This window comes from Cupressus sempervirens, chromosome 2 (assembly GCF_028749045.1).
Source record: "Cupressus sempervirens isolate cs-2001-9-10 chromosome 2, ASM2874904v1, whole genome shotgun sequence".
NCBI lineage: Eukaryota > Viridiplantae > Streptophyta > Pinopsida > Cupressales > Cupressaceae > Cupressus > Cupressus sempervirens.
This window is the reverse complement of record NC_143119.1, coordinates 152,315,604-152,336,648: the sequence shown is the minus strand read 5'-3', so window position 1 is coordinate 152,336,648 and position 21,045 is coordinate 152,315,604. Positions and strand designations below refer to the sequence as shown.

Genomic DNA, 21,045 nt, shown 5'->3' with positions numbered 1-21,045 from the left:
CTCAATCCTCAAGATATTAACTCTGCTAAGAGATATATTAAGTTTACCAGACAATGCCTCTGTAAACTCTATCTTAGAATAGACATCACCAAAACTTACATAACTTCTTCTAGACTTATCTTTTCTTCTGACGTTAATTGCATATACTAGATACTCAGAAGTATCTCCCATAACTTCAGATAGTTATAATGCTCAACTACTAACTTGATCTTTCTGCTATTCTTTTGTCAGATACTACAAAAAACTGCTATGTTGACATCAATTGCAAACTCAGTCACAAATGTAACTTATCACCATAGTAGTACACTCCCCTATAAGAATATCATTAGGATTCATGCTTCCAACAATTCTTTCAACAATCTTCCCTATCTTCCAACAATCTCCCCCTTTGGCATTGATGACAACATAGATGAAAAAATCTAGTTCCAAGAATACCAACAAAAGACTATTCATCTTCAAATCCTCTTCATCATACTCTCCCATTGATATACCTCAATATGCTCAATAACAAATTGTTATTCCGCTTATTGTGCTTATGCTGAACATCTTCCCTTAGCATAATGTTTTTCATGCCAAACTTCTCCCCTATTAACATCAATGTCAAAGGTAACCAACTCTATTGCATCAACATCTGTAACAACTTACTAGCTCGAGTGTCAAAAGACACTGTTTAAAACATCAACAAGAGTCCTAGATGATTTTGTCTATCACAGATACTCCACCATACAGGAAGCATTAGCATTCAGTCCAGACAACAATGGTGCTCTGTTACATTGGATTGATACTCTTGCATCTTCTTACTCTGATGTAGGAAGGGGCATAATCCCAAGCATACCTTGCAAATACTCAAAAGTCTCTTTGGGAAGAGGCTTAATGAATATATATGCAATCTGCTCTTGAGTGCTTACATACTCTAGTCTGATTTCCTTTTCTACAACGTTTTCTCTCAACATATGATACTAAATAGAAATGTGCTTAGTTTTCAAATGCAACACTAGATTTTTAGACATTTACCGTGCTTGTGTTGTCACAATGTATAACAACAGGTTCACTGATTTCTATCTTTATATCCTTCAAAATCTGTTTCATCCAAATCACTTGATTGCAATTATTTGCTGCCGCAACATACTCTGCTGATACTGTACTTTGAGATGTACAATCCTACTTCTTACTTAACCAAGAGACCAATCTTCCTCCAAGAAAGAAAGCTCCTCCACTGGTGCTTTTTCTGTCATCCATACTGCTTGCTCAATTTGCATCAGTATAAGCACTTAGAATAAAATTATTAAATCTATCAATACCATAATTCAAACTTAGATCTTCTCTTTAGATATGTAAATATCTTTTTCACTGTTGCATAATGTGCTTCTCTGGGATCAGCTTGGAATCTTGCAACAATTTCAATTGCTTTTGCTCTATCCGGCCTTGTGAGTCAAATATTGCAATCCTCCAATCATAGATTTGTACTTTTTTTGCTCAATAGTAGGTGTCTCATCCTCTGTAGATAACTTATGTCCAGTTACCATAGGTGTTTCAATGGGTTTGCATGTTTCTAAACCAAACCTTTTTAGTAAATCCTTTAAGTACTTAGTCTGAGAAATAAAGATTCTTTTTTTATTCTGTATAATTGGCAATCCTAGAAAATATTTCATCCCTCCTATCATACTCATTTCAAATCCTTTCTTCATTTCTTTTGCAAACTTCTTACTTTCTTAATCATTTCCTCCAAATATGATGTCATCAACAAATATTACCAAAATCATCAAACCATCATTGGTTTCTTTCCAATACAGATTGCTATCTACCATACCTTTGCTATGTTTAAGCTTTGTCAAATGTTTGTCCAACCTTGCATACCAAGTTCTAGGTGCTTGCTTCAATCCATACAATGCTTTTCTTAGATTGCATACCATATCCTTGTCATCTGTCAAAGGACATCCTTCAAGCTACTCAATGTATACCTTTTTTTCAAGTTCTCTATTTAGAAATGCTGACTTGACCTCCATTTGATATACTTTGAATTTCTTCTGTGCTGCTTACGCTAAGAATAATCTTACTGCTCCTATTCTAACCACTGGAGCATAAGTCTCCTTATAATCTATTCCTTCTTGTTGTAACCTTTACATACCAATCTTGCTTTGTTTCTTACAACTTCTCCTTGCTCATTCATCTTGTTCCTAGATACCCATTTAGTTCCTATCACATTCTTGTCTGTTAGTCTAGGGACCAATTCCCATGTTTCATTCTTTACTATTTGATCCAATTCCTCTTTCATAGTCTGTTTCCAATAGTCATCTTTACATGCTTCATCTGCATTCTTAGGCTCAACTTGAGATATCAAGCATAGTTCTTCATTTATTTTGCTTCTTGTCATCACACCTTTGTCCTTGCTTCCAATGATCTGTTCAAATGGGTGATTCTTTATCATGTTCTTTCCTAAAGTAGGAGTTGTTATCTCAACTCTTGGTTCTATTGAAGGTTCCGAGTTTTTTTCGTGCCTTGGCTCTCCTTCATTTTGCAAATCATTGTTAGTCTCAAGAAATACCTCATCATTCCTTGGCTTAGTAACAATATCATCATCTGAATAGTAATCAACCATTCTCTCTTGTATTATGAATTTCTCATCAATTCTCACATTTGCACTTTCCATAATAGTTTTAGTTCTTTGATTATAATATCTATAAGCCTTGCTTTTCAATAATCAAGAAACATACCTTCATCACTTCTGGCATCAAACTTGCCAATGTCATCATCTCTCTTTATGTAACACTTACTTCTGAATATTCTAAAATACTTAACTATAGGCGAGTGACCAAACCACAATTCATAAGCTTTCTTGTTTGTGTTCTTCTTGACTTGCACTCTATTCATAGTGTAGACTAGCAGTATTCACAGCTTCTCTCCAAAATGTTTTGGATACATCATTTTCTGCTAACATAGCTCGTGCAGCTTCTGTAACTAACTTGTTCCTTCTCTCAGCAACACCATTCTGTTTAGGGGTTTTCAGAGCTGGTAGCTCTCTTTTAATTCCATTTACTTCACAAAACATGTTAAACTCATTTGAAGTAAATTCTCCTCCTCTATTTGATCTCAAATATTACATTTTCGTACCAGATTCATTCTCAACTCTATTCTTGAATATCTTGAACTTGTCAAATGCCTTAGATTTCTCATTAAGAAATGCAACCCACATCATTCTAGAAAAATCATCAACTAGAATCATTAAATACCTTTCACCATAGAAACCTTTAGTCTTTGTAAGACCGCTGAGATATGTGTGTACAATCTCCAACTTTTCTGTAGTAGTAAACTTCTTGCTGGGAAAAGAAGTTCTGTTATGCTTTGCCAAAGCATACTCTTTGCAAATTGTGATAGTAGGCTTTACAATCTTCGGCGAATCTCTAACTGCAAACATTCTACTAGTCCTCACAATACTATCAAAGTTTATATGACAAAATCTCTTATGCCATAATCAACTGTCATCTACCTTTGTAACCAAACATGTCATTTAAGTAGGATTCAATTGAAATACATTACCTCTAGATCTGGTTCTTGTTCCAATTACCTTTCCATCTTTATCTTTGATCATGCATGTTTTTTCTATGAACTGCAACTGATAACCTTTGTCTACTAGTTGTCCAACACTCAAAAGATTGTGCTTTAAACCATCAACAAAGTATACATCCTTAGTGTTCGTTTTATCTTCAAGAGTTATAGATCCAATACCTTTTACTTGACATGCTGCAGTGTTTCCAACTCTGATAATTCCTTCATCTTGACTTTTGAAGTTGACAAACTTGTTCATGTCACCAGTGATGTGATGTGAACAACCACTTCCAATTATCCAATTAGATTTCCTCTCAACCTGTGATACTAAAGCTACCTTCTGCGGAATTTCTTCTTTAATCGCCACAAATCCAATTTCAGCATCAGTAGCACTTAATGCTTGTTCATCAGAATCATTATCTTCATTTGCATACAAACATTCTCTATCTTTTCTAGGCTTATGATTTCCCTTATACTTTTTCTCCCTTTTAGGACACTTATATGCATAATGACCATATTTATCGCAAGTCCAACATTTAAAGATTTTTTTACCTCCTTTTTCTCTTCTTACCAAAAGGGCTACTCCTTCAATCTTTCTGTCTTCTTCAGATCTGCTGCTGCTAGCAAAATCTCCTCTAGCACTTGTGCTCCTTGATAAGTTAGGTCGAATATTCAAAGCACTGAAGGCTGTCTCTATTTTGGTCAATTCTTTGGACTGTCTAAGTTCATTCTCAACTGCTTCAAGTCTTCCAAGCAATGTTTCTTTTGTGAAATATTTGGTGCATGATATCAACAACTGTATCATGTGAACTGCTGACTTAAATGGTGGAGTTAGAGTCTTCAAAATCTTCCACATAACCTCATCATCTTTTTTGGTACCTCCTTGGGCTTTAATACCTGCAGTAATTTCTGATATCTTGCCTATATATGTTCTTACAGATTCATCTTCCATCATTTTATCATCTTGAAATGCACAAATCCAACTTTGTAACCTCAACTTCTTAGAATGTGCATCACCTTCGAAACTATTTTTCAAAGCTTTCCAAATCAAATGTGAAGTAGCAAGTGATTTTACCTGATTGTACTCAATTTCAGAATTGTAGTCAATAGTGCTTCTCTAGCTCTCATGTCACACATGAAAAGATCTCTTTCTGCCTTGGTGCAAATTTACAAATCCTTTTCTTCAATGATTGTCTTCGCTGATTTTGTCAAGATCCAATATCCCAGAACCATACACAACAAATGTGTCATCTTTTCTTTCCAGCTTTCATAATTTGTTCCATTGAACTTCGGACTATCTTTTTTAAACATGTTCGACATGGATCTCCCAAAGTTTGTTAGACGTTTTCTTCAAGGCCTTGATGCTCTGATACCAATTGTTAGAAACAATAGTCCACCAAGATAACTGGGGGGGGTGGTGAATCAATTATCCAACAATTAAAATATTTATCTTCCTTAAACAAACTTAACCATTCAACAAAAATAAACAACCATAACAAGATGCACATAGACAATTACACCAGATATGTTGACTAGGGAAATCCTTGATTAGAGGGAAAACCCCCGTGGGAATGATGCCCACAAGATGATGTATTAATATGAATATTCCTTGTTAGAGGATGGACCCTATTAATAGTCTATTACAACATTTAGTATAATGAGTCCCTATTAGGAGACTTTGAATCTCTGTTAGGAGATTCCAACCCTGTTAGGAGTTGTGGTATGATGTATGCAAGAAGAGCACTTTGTCCAAACATGCAATATTAACTACAAGAAGAGCTCACTGCTCAAAGAAATAATTTACTGTTATCCTTCTTTTTCCTCTGTTCTTTCCTTTGTCTTGTCAACTGGACAATTCACTGGCAAACCTTGCAGACCAGGTCATGAACCTCGGATCCAATACCAAACCTCGGATCACTCAACAAAACTTTGGCAATGAAGTTTCCTTCACTTTTGCACTGCTTTGCACAACTTTGCATTCCACACTCTTTGCTGCTTATCATCGATCATAAAATCATATCATCTCATGCCATGATAAAGGAAAATGCCCTTCCTTTATACGGAGTCCACAAAACAATTGCTTGAGTCGGCTATTAGACCTTCTCAATTAATTATTATAGGACCACATTAAGAACATGTTACACTTAGCGATGACATTAATCTTCTGCCTTGCAACTTGAATAACTTTCCGTACATGCAATATTATGATGAGCAAGCTTAGCCATGTCATCCTCAACATGTCTTTATGTCCTCAACCTTGATTCTCAAGATAGTAACTCTGCTAAGAGATATAACAAGTTTACCAGAATATGCCTCTGTAAACTCTATCTTAGAACAAACATCACCAAAACTTACATAACTTCTTCTAGACTTATCCTTTCTTCGTCCGGGTTAAGTGCATATACTAGATACTTAGAAGTATCTCCCATAATTTCAAATAGTTATAATGCTCAACTAGCCATCCGTACTAACTTGATCTTTCCGTTGTTCTTTTGTCAAATACCACAGAAAATTGCTATGTTGACATCAATGAAAAACTTAGTCACGAATGTAACATATCATCATAGTAGTACTCCCTCATAGGAATATCATCAGCATTCATGCTTCCAACCAATCTTTCAACAATCTCCCCAATCTTCCAACATCTACAACCTATGTCCAAGTCTAATCTCTGCCTGTGTCCATGTTTGCAACTCCACTTGCTTCCAACCTATGAAATAACCCTAATGCTGCCCCTGTAGTTGAAATAACGTTGCCCCAATTGTTTTAAAAATTCCAGACTCTACAAAATAACAAAATCCTGCAACCTGAGCAAGAACCTTGCCGTTGTTCATTTGCGTGTTGTAGGAATAAAAATAAAGTTCCTAACAAATGTTAATTTTAAACCCGAAGTAACATGCTCTTCTATTATTAATGTTTTCTTGTGTTCCAATGTGTGGGCTGTGTGGGGAAAAATAGTTTTTAAATGTTTTTTTGGTTTAATTTTTTATTTTAAAAGTGGAAACTTTTCTCAGTCCCTAGGATGAATGGACCATTTCCAAAGTTTGGGGATGTTTCTATTTTTCTTGCCTGGGTGGGGACCGCTTGGAAATGTCTTTGGCTATCCCCATGTCCGTGAAATGGGTATGGTTTACAAAACTTGGGGCTTAGGGCGAGAAATGTGTCTCTAGGTTTACTTGGCTCTTTACAGACTGGCAGCTTTTCACCGAATGCAATTAAATTGTTTACTTGCCTTGCACTACAAATTAATATACTACCCCAAGTGGGTATATATTTAAGACTGCTTTGTTTTTTGCATGGTTATCGGGAGTCCCGTCTCCCCCCTAAAAGTCACGTCTCGGAGACCGAGACGCGTCGACGCGTCTCGGAGACTTTTCGCATCTCCGGAGACCTCAAAAAAGATTGGAGACTTCATGACGAAGTCTCCTGAAGTCTCCCTGTCTCCTAATCCAAAAAGTGAAGTTTCCCCGAAGTCTCTTGGTAAAATATAAATGTAAAATATAATATTAAATAATTTTATATATTTTAGCCCTCATTTGAATGTTTTTAATACAAAAATTGAGACCACCGACAATTAAATGATTAAATCATTTAAAATATTTTATTTAATAAATTAATAACTTTAAAAACATTAGAAACACTTTTAAAAAATTATTTTTATTCAACAATTTAAATGATTAAATCATTTAAAATATTTTTGGAGAGAGATGATTTTTTGGAGAGTATGATAGCTGAAGACCTCGAGATGGATGATCACAACCTTGTGGAGTAGATGATAGTACCATCGACATACTAATACTAGATATATTTCTGTTTTTTGTTTATTGTACAAAGTGTTCATTTTTGTTTGCATATCAGCAATTCAGCATCAAACTATACTTTTTTGAATTTAAAATTTGAATATGTAATGATAATGTCAGCGATTATCAATCTGATATGATGGTGATCATATGCAATATTCGAAAAACAAATGTCTATGAGATACAATATTGTGATCATGTGAGTTTTGAAATCTTTGACTCTATGAGTCTATTTTAATTTTTAATGTGACATTACTATTATTATTTACTTTAGTCTTATAGTATTACTATTTTCAAATTTTGTATTTACTTTTAGTATTAGACTCTTTAAACTATTAAAAAAAAATTAAAAAAAAAAAAATTGCCGTCTCCAAGTACCCCTGTCTCCTATTTGAAAAATTGCTGTACCGGTACCAGTACCAGTACCAGAGACCTCAAAGTCTCCCCGTCTCCCAGTGACCTTGGTTTTTTGGTACGCTGAATATTTTGTTTCTGCCTTTGAGCACGTCAGATCTTGGATGAAACTCTCAAGAGATCTATGTAATCTATAAGCTTTAAATTGTTTGCTTTTAAAAGATTTTATGTCAATTCTATGAATATATTGATTCTTGAATTTGTAGCTTCTACAATAAACTTGTTTATTAATGCTTTGAATCTATGTAAGAAATCTTAATTATTTGAATTATCTATAAGCAATTTGGAGGCTCTTGCATTGAAATTTTCTTCTTTTTAATTTATATTGTGCACTCAGTTTCTTTTTGAATTTGATAGTTTAAAGGAAAGACAAAGATATATATCATACAGAGTTTGAGGTCTTTATAGTTGTATTAGAGCCTCAGTTCTACTAGCTCGCCTCAGTTCTACTAGCTCTGGGATTGCTTTGAGTGACAGGAAGCAACGGTACCATCCGAGAGAGATAAAGAAGAGTTCCAACATGGGTAACAATAATGAAGAAGCAAAGGCCTTTGTTAAATGCTCTGAAGGCAACTTGGCTCATCAGAGACATTACAGGAAGTTGTCCGATTGCTTAGATGGCTTAAGCTGAACCAAGATGATGGAAACTTTACCAATGAGAGTGATGAAGTGTTGCTAATAGAGGAAAGTCTAACAATCAGGGTGGAGGAAGCATTGTCAATGAAGTAAAATAAGTCCATGGCGTTGAAAGGAACTCAGCTATAATGTTTGCGGCAATTTTTTGTCAAACGAAGTGCTCAAGATTGAATGACTTGTTCAGACTGCCTTTTAGTGGAATATAATATGTTGAACGAGGTTACATGCCTTTACTTGAGTACTATGGACTGAAATCCAAAAGTAGATAGAGGATGGAGGAGTACAAGGAAAGAAAAGAGACATTCAATGTGGCTTGGGTAAAATTACTTAACCTAATTTTGATGAAACAAGCAACATCGGTCATGGTTATATAAGCTGAATACTCATTAAACTCAACGAGGAAGATGAGGCCATCAAGTTTTCCATGTTACACTTGGAAGGAGTAGCGCATTAGTGGTGGTACCATGGACTTGTAACTCAAGGACATCATTCAATCTCCACCATAGAAGATTTTAGTTAGAGACTTATTGAAAGGTCTGATAGATACTACCCTGAAGTTCATTTCCATAACTTAGTACTATCTAAAGTAAGAAGGCAGAATGTAAGATTATGTATCAGAATATTAGAAACTTGCAGTAATATGTGCTTGATATGCTAGATAGGAGGTTGATAGTACTCTTTGTAGAAGGATTAGCTGAGCCACTAACAAGGTTATTTAAAGCCTTAGACCTGACAATATTTTTAGATGGTATCAAAATAACTCTCAACCTAGAGGATTTGGTGGTCAAGGACACTTTAAGTAGTAAGAAGACAGTTCCACCCAGTCAAATCAAGCAAACTTTTCAGACCACCTCCTAGGATGCCTCTAGTAAGACAGAATTGAGTGGAAGTCGGTAGAAATTAAATCCTTCTTTAAGTTATCCAACAAAGGCAGTGATTGAAAATGCTAAACCAAGGCTGTTTCTTGCCTAATTTGTTATTCACACAAAATGGGATTATGTATGTTAGGGAAGAAGTTAAAATAGCTCATGCTTGCAAAGTTGCAATGGACGACTGTTGAAAATGATAGCTTCGGTCCGATGACTGAATGATAATTATCAATACAATGATATAATTATATGCATGTATATATATATATATATATATATATCAATATGCATTGTGTATGTTGATATATATATACATACATACTTAAATGTTTCAAATAATATCATTATGTTGTTCTTATTTTTGTAACCAATTATCATTCATTAATCAGATCGGAACATCATATTTGTTCCAGTATAATATCGATCTGCATATTTGTATTTATAAATTAATATTGCAGATTAATATATTGACTAATTGTGTTCCAAATATAATTGACCTACATATTGATCGATAGTGCAGAGATCCACATCAGACCGTGTCTCGATATCCTTGCATTGGATGCCGATTATGATATTGACTGAATATTATTTGCACTTGTTCACATAACAACCAATAATCACTGGGCATGGTTAAAGTTATGAATGGGCACTTTGAGGAGACATGTTCATGAACAGTCATGTCTCCACTTACGTGGAGGCATGTCTATTCATTAACATGCCTCCTCCAAATTATATTCTTATATATATTAGGTCCGATCGAACTTAGAGGACACACATAAATCAATTAGTGAAAGCCTCTTGGAGTTTGATCATCTTCAAATATTCCTATATTGCTTTGCAATAGAATAATCAGAATTCACATTCTTATTTCAGACTCATTTCAATATTGTGAAATATAATAATTATCTTCATCTGATTATAATCTGCAAGAAGTAGAATCGAATAGTTAGTAAGATTATTGTTCAAGAAAATTAGAAGAATAATCACATTCCATTTTTCATAATGTCATTTCTAATTAGATTTGAGGATTGTCTTGAAGGAGCATCCAATTTCATATCATGGAAGTTGAGAGTTATGATGATATTGAAAGAAAATGAACTAGACTCATTTGCGAAAGAAAACAAACATAAACTAGAGAATGATCCTGAGAAAATGGATCAAGGACAATGAAAGGGCTGCTATGAAACTTATTGTGGATGTAGATGGGGACCATATAGTACCTATTCTATCAAAATGTGATACTGCATACCATGTGTTTAAATTTCTTGAAAATACATATGAAATAAACAACACTAGCAGAACCCTCGCATTGAAGAGACAACTAAACCACGTGCAAATGTATAAAGGAGAATCTATCACAACATATTTTATGAGGATCCTTGAATTGAGAGATCAACTTTCAATGGTTGGAAATCAAATTGACAGTAAAGAGCTAACATTAATAGCTCCAGGTGGCCTCCCAGGGAATAAGTTAACGGTCAAAACTCCTTAAATTTGATAGGTTGAAAATAAATTGCTTACAAGAAGAATCCAGACTGATCACGAGAGGAAATAATCAAAATGTTATAAATGAAGATTTCCATGTACTAAGAACTAACTCTTACAAAAAAGGAAAGAAGAAGAATTTCAAAAGGAAGAAAAATACCCATGGAAAAGACTCTTCCAAGAAAAGAAAGAATATATCTCAAATACAATGTTTCAGATGTGATCAGTATGGACATTATGCAATCAAGTGCCATAGAACAAAAACAACAAGCATCTTTTGCTAAAGTTGGAAAAGCTAATTTAGAAAATGATTCAGAGAAACTTGTTTTTTATTCAGCCCTATCAAGCCAAGTGTCAAATGAACTTAACAGCTGGGTGATTGGTGGTGGATCCTCATGACATATTATTGGATTCAGAGAACATCTAGACAGTATGGTAGAAGAATCTGATGAAGAATTGTTTATTGGGGATGATTTTGACTATCCAGTAAAGAGGATTGGAACTTGCACCATCAATTTGAAATCAGGCATATCTCCTCAACTCCTTGGAGTATTATATGTATCAAGGATAAAAAGAAACCTAGTCTCCATTTGTACACTTGAAGACAAAAGGTATAGAGTAACCTTTATGGATGGAAAAGTTTTGCCATGGCTGTATCGTCTTAAATTGGACGCACTTCAATTTAATGAAGGTTTAGCACCTATTTAATGCGACTTCATCAATCTCCTTGTGTCTTTCACCCCTTCTTCCCTTTGATGTCCTTTCACCTAGGTGAAATTAGAGTAAAACCTAATAGATCCTCTTTTTCATGGCGTTAAGCTTGAGGTAGGATCTGTCCTCCTAGGTCATTCTTCTCATTTATCTATCCTCTTGGAATGTGCTCTCCACCTCGAAATGGGATTACCTCGGAATCTAGGCTTGATTTTTTGATTATCGACCTATTTTTGGAGTCCTGAGATAGTCCTGGGGGTTTTTGCATTTGATCATCATGGGCACAATGTGCCCTTGACCAATCAGGGATGCAGTGCGCCACTGATTAGGCCTTGTTTTTTGTCTCCTCTTCGGGTCCCATGTTCAACAACGTTCGGGGTGTTAATTTCTAGGCAGATCAACTTGCGGGAGTTAGTCAATTCCAAGCTCTATATAAATCCTTCCATTTGTTCCATTTTCATATCTCATTCTCAAGTGTTCAAGCAATCCATCAAATCACAAGCTCAAGCACTCTAGCATTCAAGTTCTCAAGTTCTTCAAGCATTCAAGGCATTCAAGCTATCTCTCCATTGAAGATTAAGGATTTATGCATTCAAGCAATTGAAGGAGTTTGTCTTCAAGATCTTCTTCAATCCATTCACGATTCTTTGTTGCATCTTCTACATCCATAAGAACATTGCATTTGATTCAAGAGTCGATGTTTGTAAGGTGAATTCGTACATTTGCTTTACATTCATGCTATTTCAATTATTTCAATTCAAGGTTAATTCCTAAATTAAGGTTTGACCAAGGCAAAACCCCCATCAACAAAAACCGTCTTTCTATTATAGGTTACAAATATCGAATCAATGAACAAGTTGCAGATATGAGTACCCTTTTCGGCTGTCTTTGGGACTGCGAAGTCAAAATCAGCATCACACATACTCAATTAGAGGTATGTTGCACCCTTAATGATCCCATTCTGCCCCTAAAGATCCAATTCACCCCTGATAGTTCATTGAAAGATTTCTCTATTTTGTCTATTGCACAGTTTCAAGCACGTATATGAAGATTACCATTCATTTTGATTAGAACAAGCAGCATAAAATAGACTTTAGAAGTGTGTTCTTTATCCTCTTTGTCTTTTCAGCATATTTACTTACATTTAGCTCTAGTTTCTTACATTCATCTAGGGTTTTCAAGGACTTGGACACCTTTCCCCTATTCTTCCTAGATCTAGTTTTCATTAGTGGTCCTTGCTTATTTGGTTAGCACTAATCTTCCTAGACCTATTTCTCTAGAATTGGGATTGAAAGGATTCTTCTCCTTGACTTCCTTCCCTCTATCGAAATATGTATGTGTTGGCTACATGATGTACTTAGGCCTTTATCCTTGATTCACATTTCCACCACTACAATGGCCAAAGATAGGAATAAGGCAAGGATGTCTTTACAAACTATGCACTGATTCAAATCAAGCCCCAGTCAGTTTGTCTTCTAACTCAAATGAAATTTGGCTTTGCGCTCTACCTTCAGTGGAGAAAATGGCGACTTGGCTGCCCAAACTAAATCAATCCCATGAAGGAGCATGCAAAGGTTGTGCACTAAGAAAGAATACAAAGGGGACTTTCCAAAATAGCATTAGGAAAACTAAAAAAGTACTAGAATTAGTTCATTCTGACTTATGTGGACCCATGTATATATCCTCCATGGAAGGATTCTTATACTGTATAATCTTTGTAGATAACTTCTTTAGAAAGACTTGGATATACTTTGTTAAATGTAAAGAGTATGAGGAAATCTGTAAAAGGTTCAAGGAATTCAAAGATTTTGCAGAAAACAAAATGAAAACAGATAATGGGAGAGAATACACTTCAGAACTTTTTAAAGAATTTTGTGTCAATGGTGGGATTGAGAGGGTTTACTATACTTTACAATCCACAACATAATGAAGTTTTAGAAAGAAAGAATAGGACCATTATAGAAGCTGCTAGAGCAATGTTGTACGATCAAAACATAGAAACTTCATCTTGGGTTGGAGCCTCTAGGATAATTGTCTACATTTGAAATAGATGTCCTCACTCTCTACTAGATAGAAAAACTCCTAAAGAAGCATTCACCGGTGTCAAACTTGACATAAGTCGTCTTGTCTACATTCACATGCCTAAAGCAAATAGGTCTATGTTAGAAACCACAAGCAAGAAAGGGATAGTTGTGGGCTACAATAAAACAAAAATTGATTGAAATTAGCAGAAATGTCATCTTTGAGGAAGACATCGCTTTTAGGATATCCAAGAGCTCTCATGAGGTAGAAATACAAGATCCTCCTAAAGATATGGAGGATTGTTCTCCTAAGGTTCAAAGGGAGTCTCCCAAAGAGATTATAAATGAAAATCAGACTATACGATTAGATGAATCTAATGATAACAAAAAGAGATCACTTTAGGCCAGAAAGATGATTGAGGAAGTTGGAAATTATGCAACACCCAAAGGAACTTTTAGAGAAAGTAAAGGACCCCACATGTTCTCTAGTTATATTGCATTGATGAGTGATATATCAAATCAGAGCCAACTTGTGTTACAAATGCTTTCAAACATCAAGTATGAGAAGATGCTTTGACAAAAGAGTATCAGTGCATCGTAAAGAATGATGTATGGGACATAGTACCAAGATCGAAAGGGAAGTCTGTTGTTTTTTCAAAATGGCTCTTCAAGATCAAACGTGTTGCAAATGATAGTATTGAGAAACACAAAGCCCAGTTTTTTGCCAGAGGTTTCTCACAGAAAGAGGGTATTGATTATGAAGAGACCTTTGCACCTGTTGCCCGTTACACCTCAGTCAGAGTAGTGATAGCTACCGCAACGTCTAAATGATCGAAGATTCACCAAATGGATGTGAAGACTGCATTTCTGAATGGGGCAATTGAAGAAGTCTATTTAGAGTAACTTGAAGGTGTTGTAATACATAATGCTGAATCTCATGTATGCAAATTAAAGAAGGCTTTTTATGGACTTAATTAGGCCCCCAGAGCTTGCTATGAGAGGATTCATCACTATATTGTGGGACTAGGGTTTTTTAAGAATGATGTAGATCCAAACCTCTACTTTAAGGTAATTAATGGTGATATGTTAATACTTTTATTCTATATGTTGATAACCTGCTAATTGGAGGAGATCACGTAATTTCTCAAGTAAGAGAGTTCTAGCTTTAGAATTTGACATGAATATTTGAGCATTTTACATTACTTTCTCGGATTAGAAGTTTGGCAGAAATTAGATGGTATCATTCTTAATCAAGGAAAAGTAAACCTTAGACATTCTCAAAACGTTTGGAATGTTGGACTGTAGACCCATGTCTACACCTATGAAAACTAGTTTGTACAAATTGAAGGAAGCAACAACAGAATTAGAATTTGCAGATCCCACTCCCTTAGGTAATTGGATCATTGATTGTATTTGGTTAACACAAGACCTGATATGTGTTATGTAGTGAATATTCTAAGCCAGTTTTTGTGTGAACCAAAGGAGATACATCTTGTTGCTGCAAAGCATATTCTAAGATACCTTCGAGATACAATTAGATATGGTCTTAAATACAAAAACGTGGACCTAGATCTACATGGATTTCTTGTTGCTGCAAAGAATATTCTATGATACCTTCGAGGTACAATTAGATATGGTTTTGAATACAAAAATATAGACCTAGATCAACATGGATACACTGATTTAGATTGGGTTGGAAGCGCAATTGATTGGAAAAGCACATCATGATGTTGCTTCAATTTAAGATCAACAATGATCTTATGGATCAGTCGGAAACAATCATCAGATGCACAAAGCTCTATTGAAGCCAAGTAAATTGCAACCTCTACGAGAGCAAGAGATGTAGTATGGCTCCGTAAATTGCTTGTGGGATTGTTTGGTGAGCCCTCGAACCTTACTTTTCTCTACTGTAATAATCAAAGTTGTATCAAGCTTTTAGTGAATCCAATGTTCCATGATAGAAAAGCACATCAAGATTCCCTATTAGTATGTAAGAGACATGGTAGAAAGGAATGTGTTTTAGTTGGAGTATATTTGTACAAGTGATCAAACAACTGACATTCTCACCAAGCCTCTCGAGGGTGAAAGATGAACACTTTCAAAATAAGCTTGGTATGGTTGAAAATGTAAGTCAAACTTGAGATTGAGTCTCAGATTATTATTTATTTGTTCTTATATATATATGATATGTTTAACATGTAAACTGTTTTGTCATGTCTGTGACTCCATGACTTTATGGGCCCTTGTGGACATTATTGAAAGGTGACGATCTTTCAGATAATGAACACTTGTATTTGACTTTGTAAGGTGATGACTTTACAATGATTTGTTTTACTACCAGGATGGATATCATGTGACTTGATATCCATGGACATCTCATGATGTTTAATATCTCCAGGACATTTTTTGATAGATATTATGAAACTTGATACCATTTGAAGATCAGTATGATCTTGAAGAGATAATCATGGTGGATATTGTATCTATGGATATACCATGATTTATTGTGGTAGACATCATGAGATTTAATTTTAGTACACATACCATACTATGTATGTTTGTGTTATATGAAGAATGTAATGTGACTTGATATTCTTAGACACATTATATCTTCTAATATCACAAGTAAGGTGAGATTGCTGTGATCTATACTTGGTAAGATTTTATCTTCCCTAGCTAAGACGGAGTTTTGAAAATGATAACTTCGGTCAGATGATTAAGAATGATAATTATCAATACAATGATACACACACACACGTACACACACACACACACACATTTTTAAATGTTTGAAATGATATCATTATATTGATCTCATTTTTGAAACCAATTATCATTCATAAATCAGATCGAAACATCATATTTATTCCAAGTATAATATTTGTATTTAGAAATTAATATCGCAGATTAATATATTGACTAATTGTGTTCCAAATATAATCAATCTACATACGGATTGATATTTCAGAGATGCACATCTACGTCGATTATGATATTGATTGAATATCATTTGCACTTTTTAATAAAACAACTGATAATCATCGGGCATAATTAAAGTTATGAACGGGCACTTTGAGAAGACATGTTCATGAATAGACTTGTCTCCACTTATGTGGAGGCATGTCTATTCATTAACATGTCTCTTCCTCCAAGTTATATTCTTATATATATCCACTGTAACATGTGGGCTTGCACCCCCTCCTAAACCTCGAAGTAGTGATCCCCGAGACGTCCTTGCATCGGGTACTGGAGTACCCAAGTACCCCAACCTCTGCCATTCCGCAACCATGCTGCCGTTGGGATGGGTACTTGAATTTCTATTTGAATTTTTATTTTTGAATGTTACTATTGGTTATGTAATATGTCACTATGTTGAATGTTCAATGGTTATAGTTCACATTGCAATTTTGCTATGTTCAAGTATTTTAATTTGGTGTGTTCTACTGAAATACTATTTCATTACTAGAATTTCAAGTTCTATATTTATACTATACAATACCCCTCCCTGTACCTCCCTCCCTTGGCTGTGCCCCCGCTGTCCCAAAAATGAGTCTCATTTTCTCCGCGTCTTGGAAACTCGTCCTGGCATCCTGCTGTCCCAACGTACCCCAGTACTGGTGTAACACTGAATATATCAGAGATCAGACATAGAGGACACACAGAAATCAATTAGTGAAAGTCTCTTCGAGTTGAATCATCTTTCAGATATTCCGATTTTGTTTTGAAATAGAATAATCAGAATTCACTATTCATCATCTTCGGATACTCCTATTTTCTTTTGCAATAGAATAATCAGAATTCACTATTCTTTTTTGAGAGTCATTTCAATATGGTGAAATATAATAATTATCTTCATTCTGATTATAATCTGCAAGAAGAAGAATCAAATAATTAGTAAGATCATTGTTCAAGAAAATTAAAAGATATACATATTCTAATCTGAAATAGATCTAGTCTACATTAACGACAACTGCAAGATTGGGATAATATTTTAAAATCTCTTCCAAATAATTTATTGCCACTGGTTCCCGCTTGGACTCGCAAATATGTTTGTCTGTGCTGTGATGCTTCCCAGTTATGATCTGATAATAGGATGCAACCCTATCATAAGAATTAAGACACTTGTAGCCACTTCTAGATGTTAATCTGACTGTTCTCACTTCATGGGTATACTAAAAGTGATAGTAATAATAATAGGTCATTGGGGAAAAGTTAAACTTTTAAGGACTCTCTTTAAATATGTATAATATAAAAAATGCTCCTACATGAGCTTACATAATCTGCAAAGTACCACGCCATTTTGATTTTTTCCACAACCATCATCCTTTAAATGAAGTCTACATGTACTAGTTACTCATCCTTTCAAACCTACATGTACTGGTTATTCAACTACCACTCATATACCCTTGGCCTAGAATTTCTATAAACGGAGGCCTCATGAGCTCATTTGAGACATCAAAGAGATTATGAAGTCTTGTAGTCTCCTTTACTATAGGGTCTTAGAGAGTCTCCAAATATTTTTGTCTGCTCTGCTCTTGCGCTTCTATACGATTCTGAGCATCAGTAAACAGTAGATGTAATGTTATGTATGCAATGTTTGCTAAGTTATGTAAATTATGCAGTACTGAGTTTGTTGAGCACATTTGTTCAAAAAAAAGTAGATGTAATGTTATGTATGCAATGTTTGCTAAGTTGTGTAAATTATGCAGTACTGAGTTTGTTGAGCACATTTGTTCAGCATTTTTTTGCTTCTTTTTTGTACGCTCCAACATTTCTCTTATATTTTTTGCCTTAGCCGCTTCTATTAACCATTCTTTAATGCTTCCTTCTGTTTGTGAAGAAGTCTTTCATGTTGAAGACTTCCCTCATTTAGAGGACGCAATATTGATTCTTTGTATTAACTTGGCTTGCAAGGTCAATGCATTCTTTATTTGGCAAGTGAAGATGTTTTGCATCCACTTCCTCCTTTATGTGGTTATTTGTAGCAGGTTGAATGCTTTGATATCTTTTGATTACGAGTTTGACCTAAATGTTGTGATTGACTTTGGATTTGAATCTATACTACTAGTCTCTTCAGATACCTTTTTCAGTAATCTTCCCGGTTCTCTTTTCTCTAACCCTTAGATCTTATCACATTTTTCTCTCTCCTGCCTTGGTTTGGGTCGAAGGGAAGGATTCTCTTAAATCGGACAACTTTTTAAGGCAATGTCCCCAATGTTTATTCTTTGATCTGCTAAAATTAGTATTTGAAACTAAGTTACGGGATACACAGCTCAGATGCTGGACAGTCTACAGGCTTTAGTATTATTGGCATGATATTAATGATTAATCTCATCAAATATATATTTCATATGCCGTATGTAGTGGGAGCAGGCAGAGAGGCAGCTCCCGATGGCCAGGTTTTGGAGATGTTTATTTAATTTGTTCCATCAATATAATATTTAAAGCTCCTAATTCAAGTGTATGATGATAATCCCAACACAACTGCTTAAATCTTATTCTGGCCTGGTAAATTGGTAATAATTATTTTACCCATGGTGGAATTCAGACTCTGTGATTGGCCAAATATTACTTTCCACAGCGAATTCAATATAGATTCCACATAACAATGACCGTTGATGTTAGCCGCAAATAATATCATCTGGAAAGTATTAACGCTAATGTCAGATTACTATTGTTAAGAATAGTAAATATTAGTTGGTAATTATGAAAATATACACAACTCTTTATAAAACACATCCTTTCAAGTTATGGATATAGACAAGCTAATTTGAATATTTTTGAACTATAAAATGATATTTAATATTTATCTTTGGCATTGCCATTGATCAATGACGAAGTGCTATATTATAAAATGATTTAACAATTTTTTTGTGTATATATATATATAAAATTAAGAAAATCATATATATAAACCTTCGATTTATTATACACGTGTATCTTCAGTTTCATTCAGAAGTGGAATTTCACTTTCTAACCGGGGATGCTCCTGCATCAATTTTCCTCTCTTTCTGAATGAGCTGATATTTTAGGGGACCCAGATGCCGACCATTTGAAATAAATGCATAGGAACAGGGTTGCAGTTAGACCTCACTAATTATAAGAACATAGAAGTGAATGCTTGAGACACTTAAAATTGTGGCAACTCTGTATGTGCATGCATTATGTATATGGTGTGTACGTGTACAGTATGTATATGGTTGGAATGAACAATAGAAAGTGCCTACTGATTGAGAATGGATATCTGAGCCAATATGAACATAAATGGATATCATTCTTCATTCTGGTGCTCTAATACATCCTGATGATGGATCGCAGAGTGTGATCTGAAAATGCAAAAAATCACACAATCATTCTTCATTCTGGTGGCTCTAACACATTCTGATGATGGATCACGGAGGGTAATCTGGATGTGATCCAAATGTTGATGTAAAAAATCACAATTGAATCCAGAAGCAATTAGGTTCAATTTGCATAGATTGTGAAAAGTGCTGTGAACTATAAAAAAAATGTGGCTGAAATCTTGAACAACTTACTAGCAATCAATGCATTTGAATTGCACAGCATGAACAGATATCACTGACTAGTAAGCTTTTCATATCAACTGTAAATATATCCTGTTTCGGACACAATTCACTTTTGTATTTTCATACAAATGAATATATTGTTCGAGTAGAAATCAATATTTTGCATCTTACCTCATTTGAATTAACTGAGTTATGTTTTCTTATGTAGGTGTTTGTCAATTCACTTTTGTATTTTCATACAAATGAATATATTGTTCGTGTAGAAATCAATATTTTGTATCTTAGCTCATTTGAATTAACTGTGAGTTATGTTTTCTTTTGTAGGTGTTTGTTGACAATGCCGACTTCTTGAAAGAACTCCAGTAGGAGGCCTTGAGGGTCAAGAGCTGCGATATACTTGCTTGTTGACTTTATTTATATATTAATATGCATATTGGACTGGGGAACATAAGATATGTTAGAAATTCTATGTATATTGTATGCCTTTAATTATATGGTATGGTGTTTGATATTTGAACATGATTTGTGTGCACGACTGGCATTTTGTAGATTGGCTTTCATTTCCTTCTGCTTTTGCTTAATCAGGAAAACAATTATCTTTAAAGTTAAATGCAATACCATCAAGTCTAAATGGATTTATTGTGTATGCTTCCAAATAAATGAAATGTCTATAGTCCTATGATAGAAACCAAAGAGGCTGCAGTGCGTGGTATTACTTTTAATATTTTACTTAAAATTTGTGAAAAATGGTCGAGCATATTAAGTTAAAAGGTTTGAATCGGAAAGGGCAATTTTTGTATACCAAACAAAGCTATTTGTGAATTGCCAAGTCGGAATGACGGGAGGAATGGAGTCGGTTTGAACATTATAATAATGATAAGGGGGAATCAAGAAATTGTAAGTACACAAATATGTTTATTTCTGTATGCATGTCTATCCTATCCTATTTATGAACTTAAGTATCGGAATTTTCTTTGAAGAATTCATTTGGATTTAGACTTGGGGTTGAGAGTCATGGAATAAGAACTCACTAACC

At 34.7% G+C, this 21,045-nt stretch overlaps 1 protein-coding gene across 1 annotated transcript in view; it reads left to right on the top strand.

Annotated features, from left to right (window-relative positions):
• The window catches only part of LOC149571501 (lactoylglutathione lyase-like), a 37,001-nt gene extending 16,473 nt beyond the window's left edge, over positions 1 to 20,528 (top strand). The window contains exon 9 of the mRNA XM_089813010.1: positions 20,334 to 20,528. Within this exon, the coding sequence (XP_089669136.1) occupies positions 20,334 to 20,375 (42 nt within the window). The 3' untranslated portion in view covers positions 20,376 to 20,528. The remainder of the gene's footprint in view (positions 1 to 20,333) is intronic.
• Positions 20,529 to 21,045: the final 517 nt, after the last annotated feature.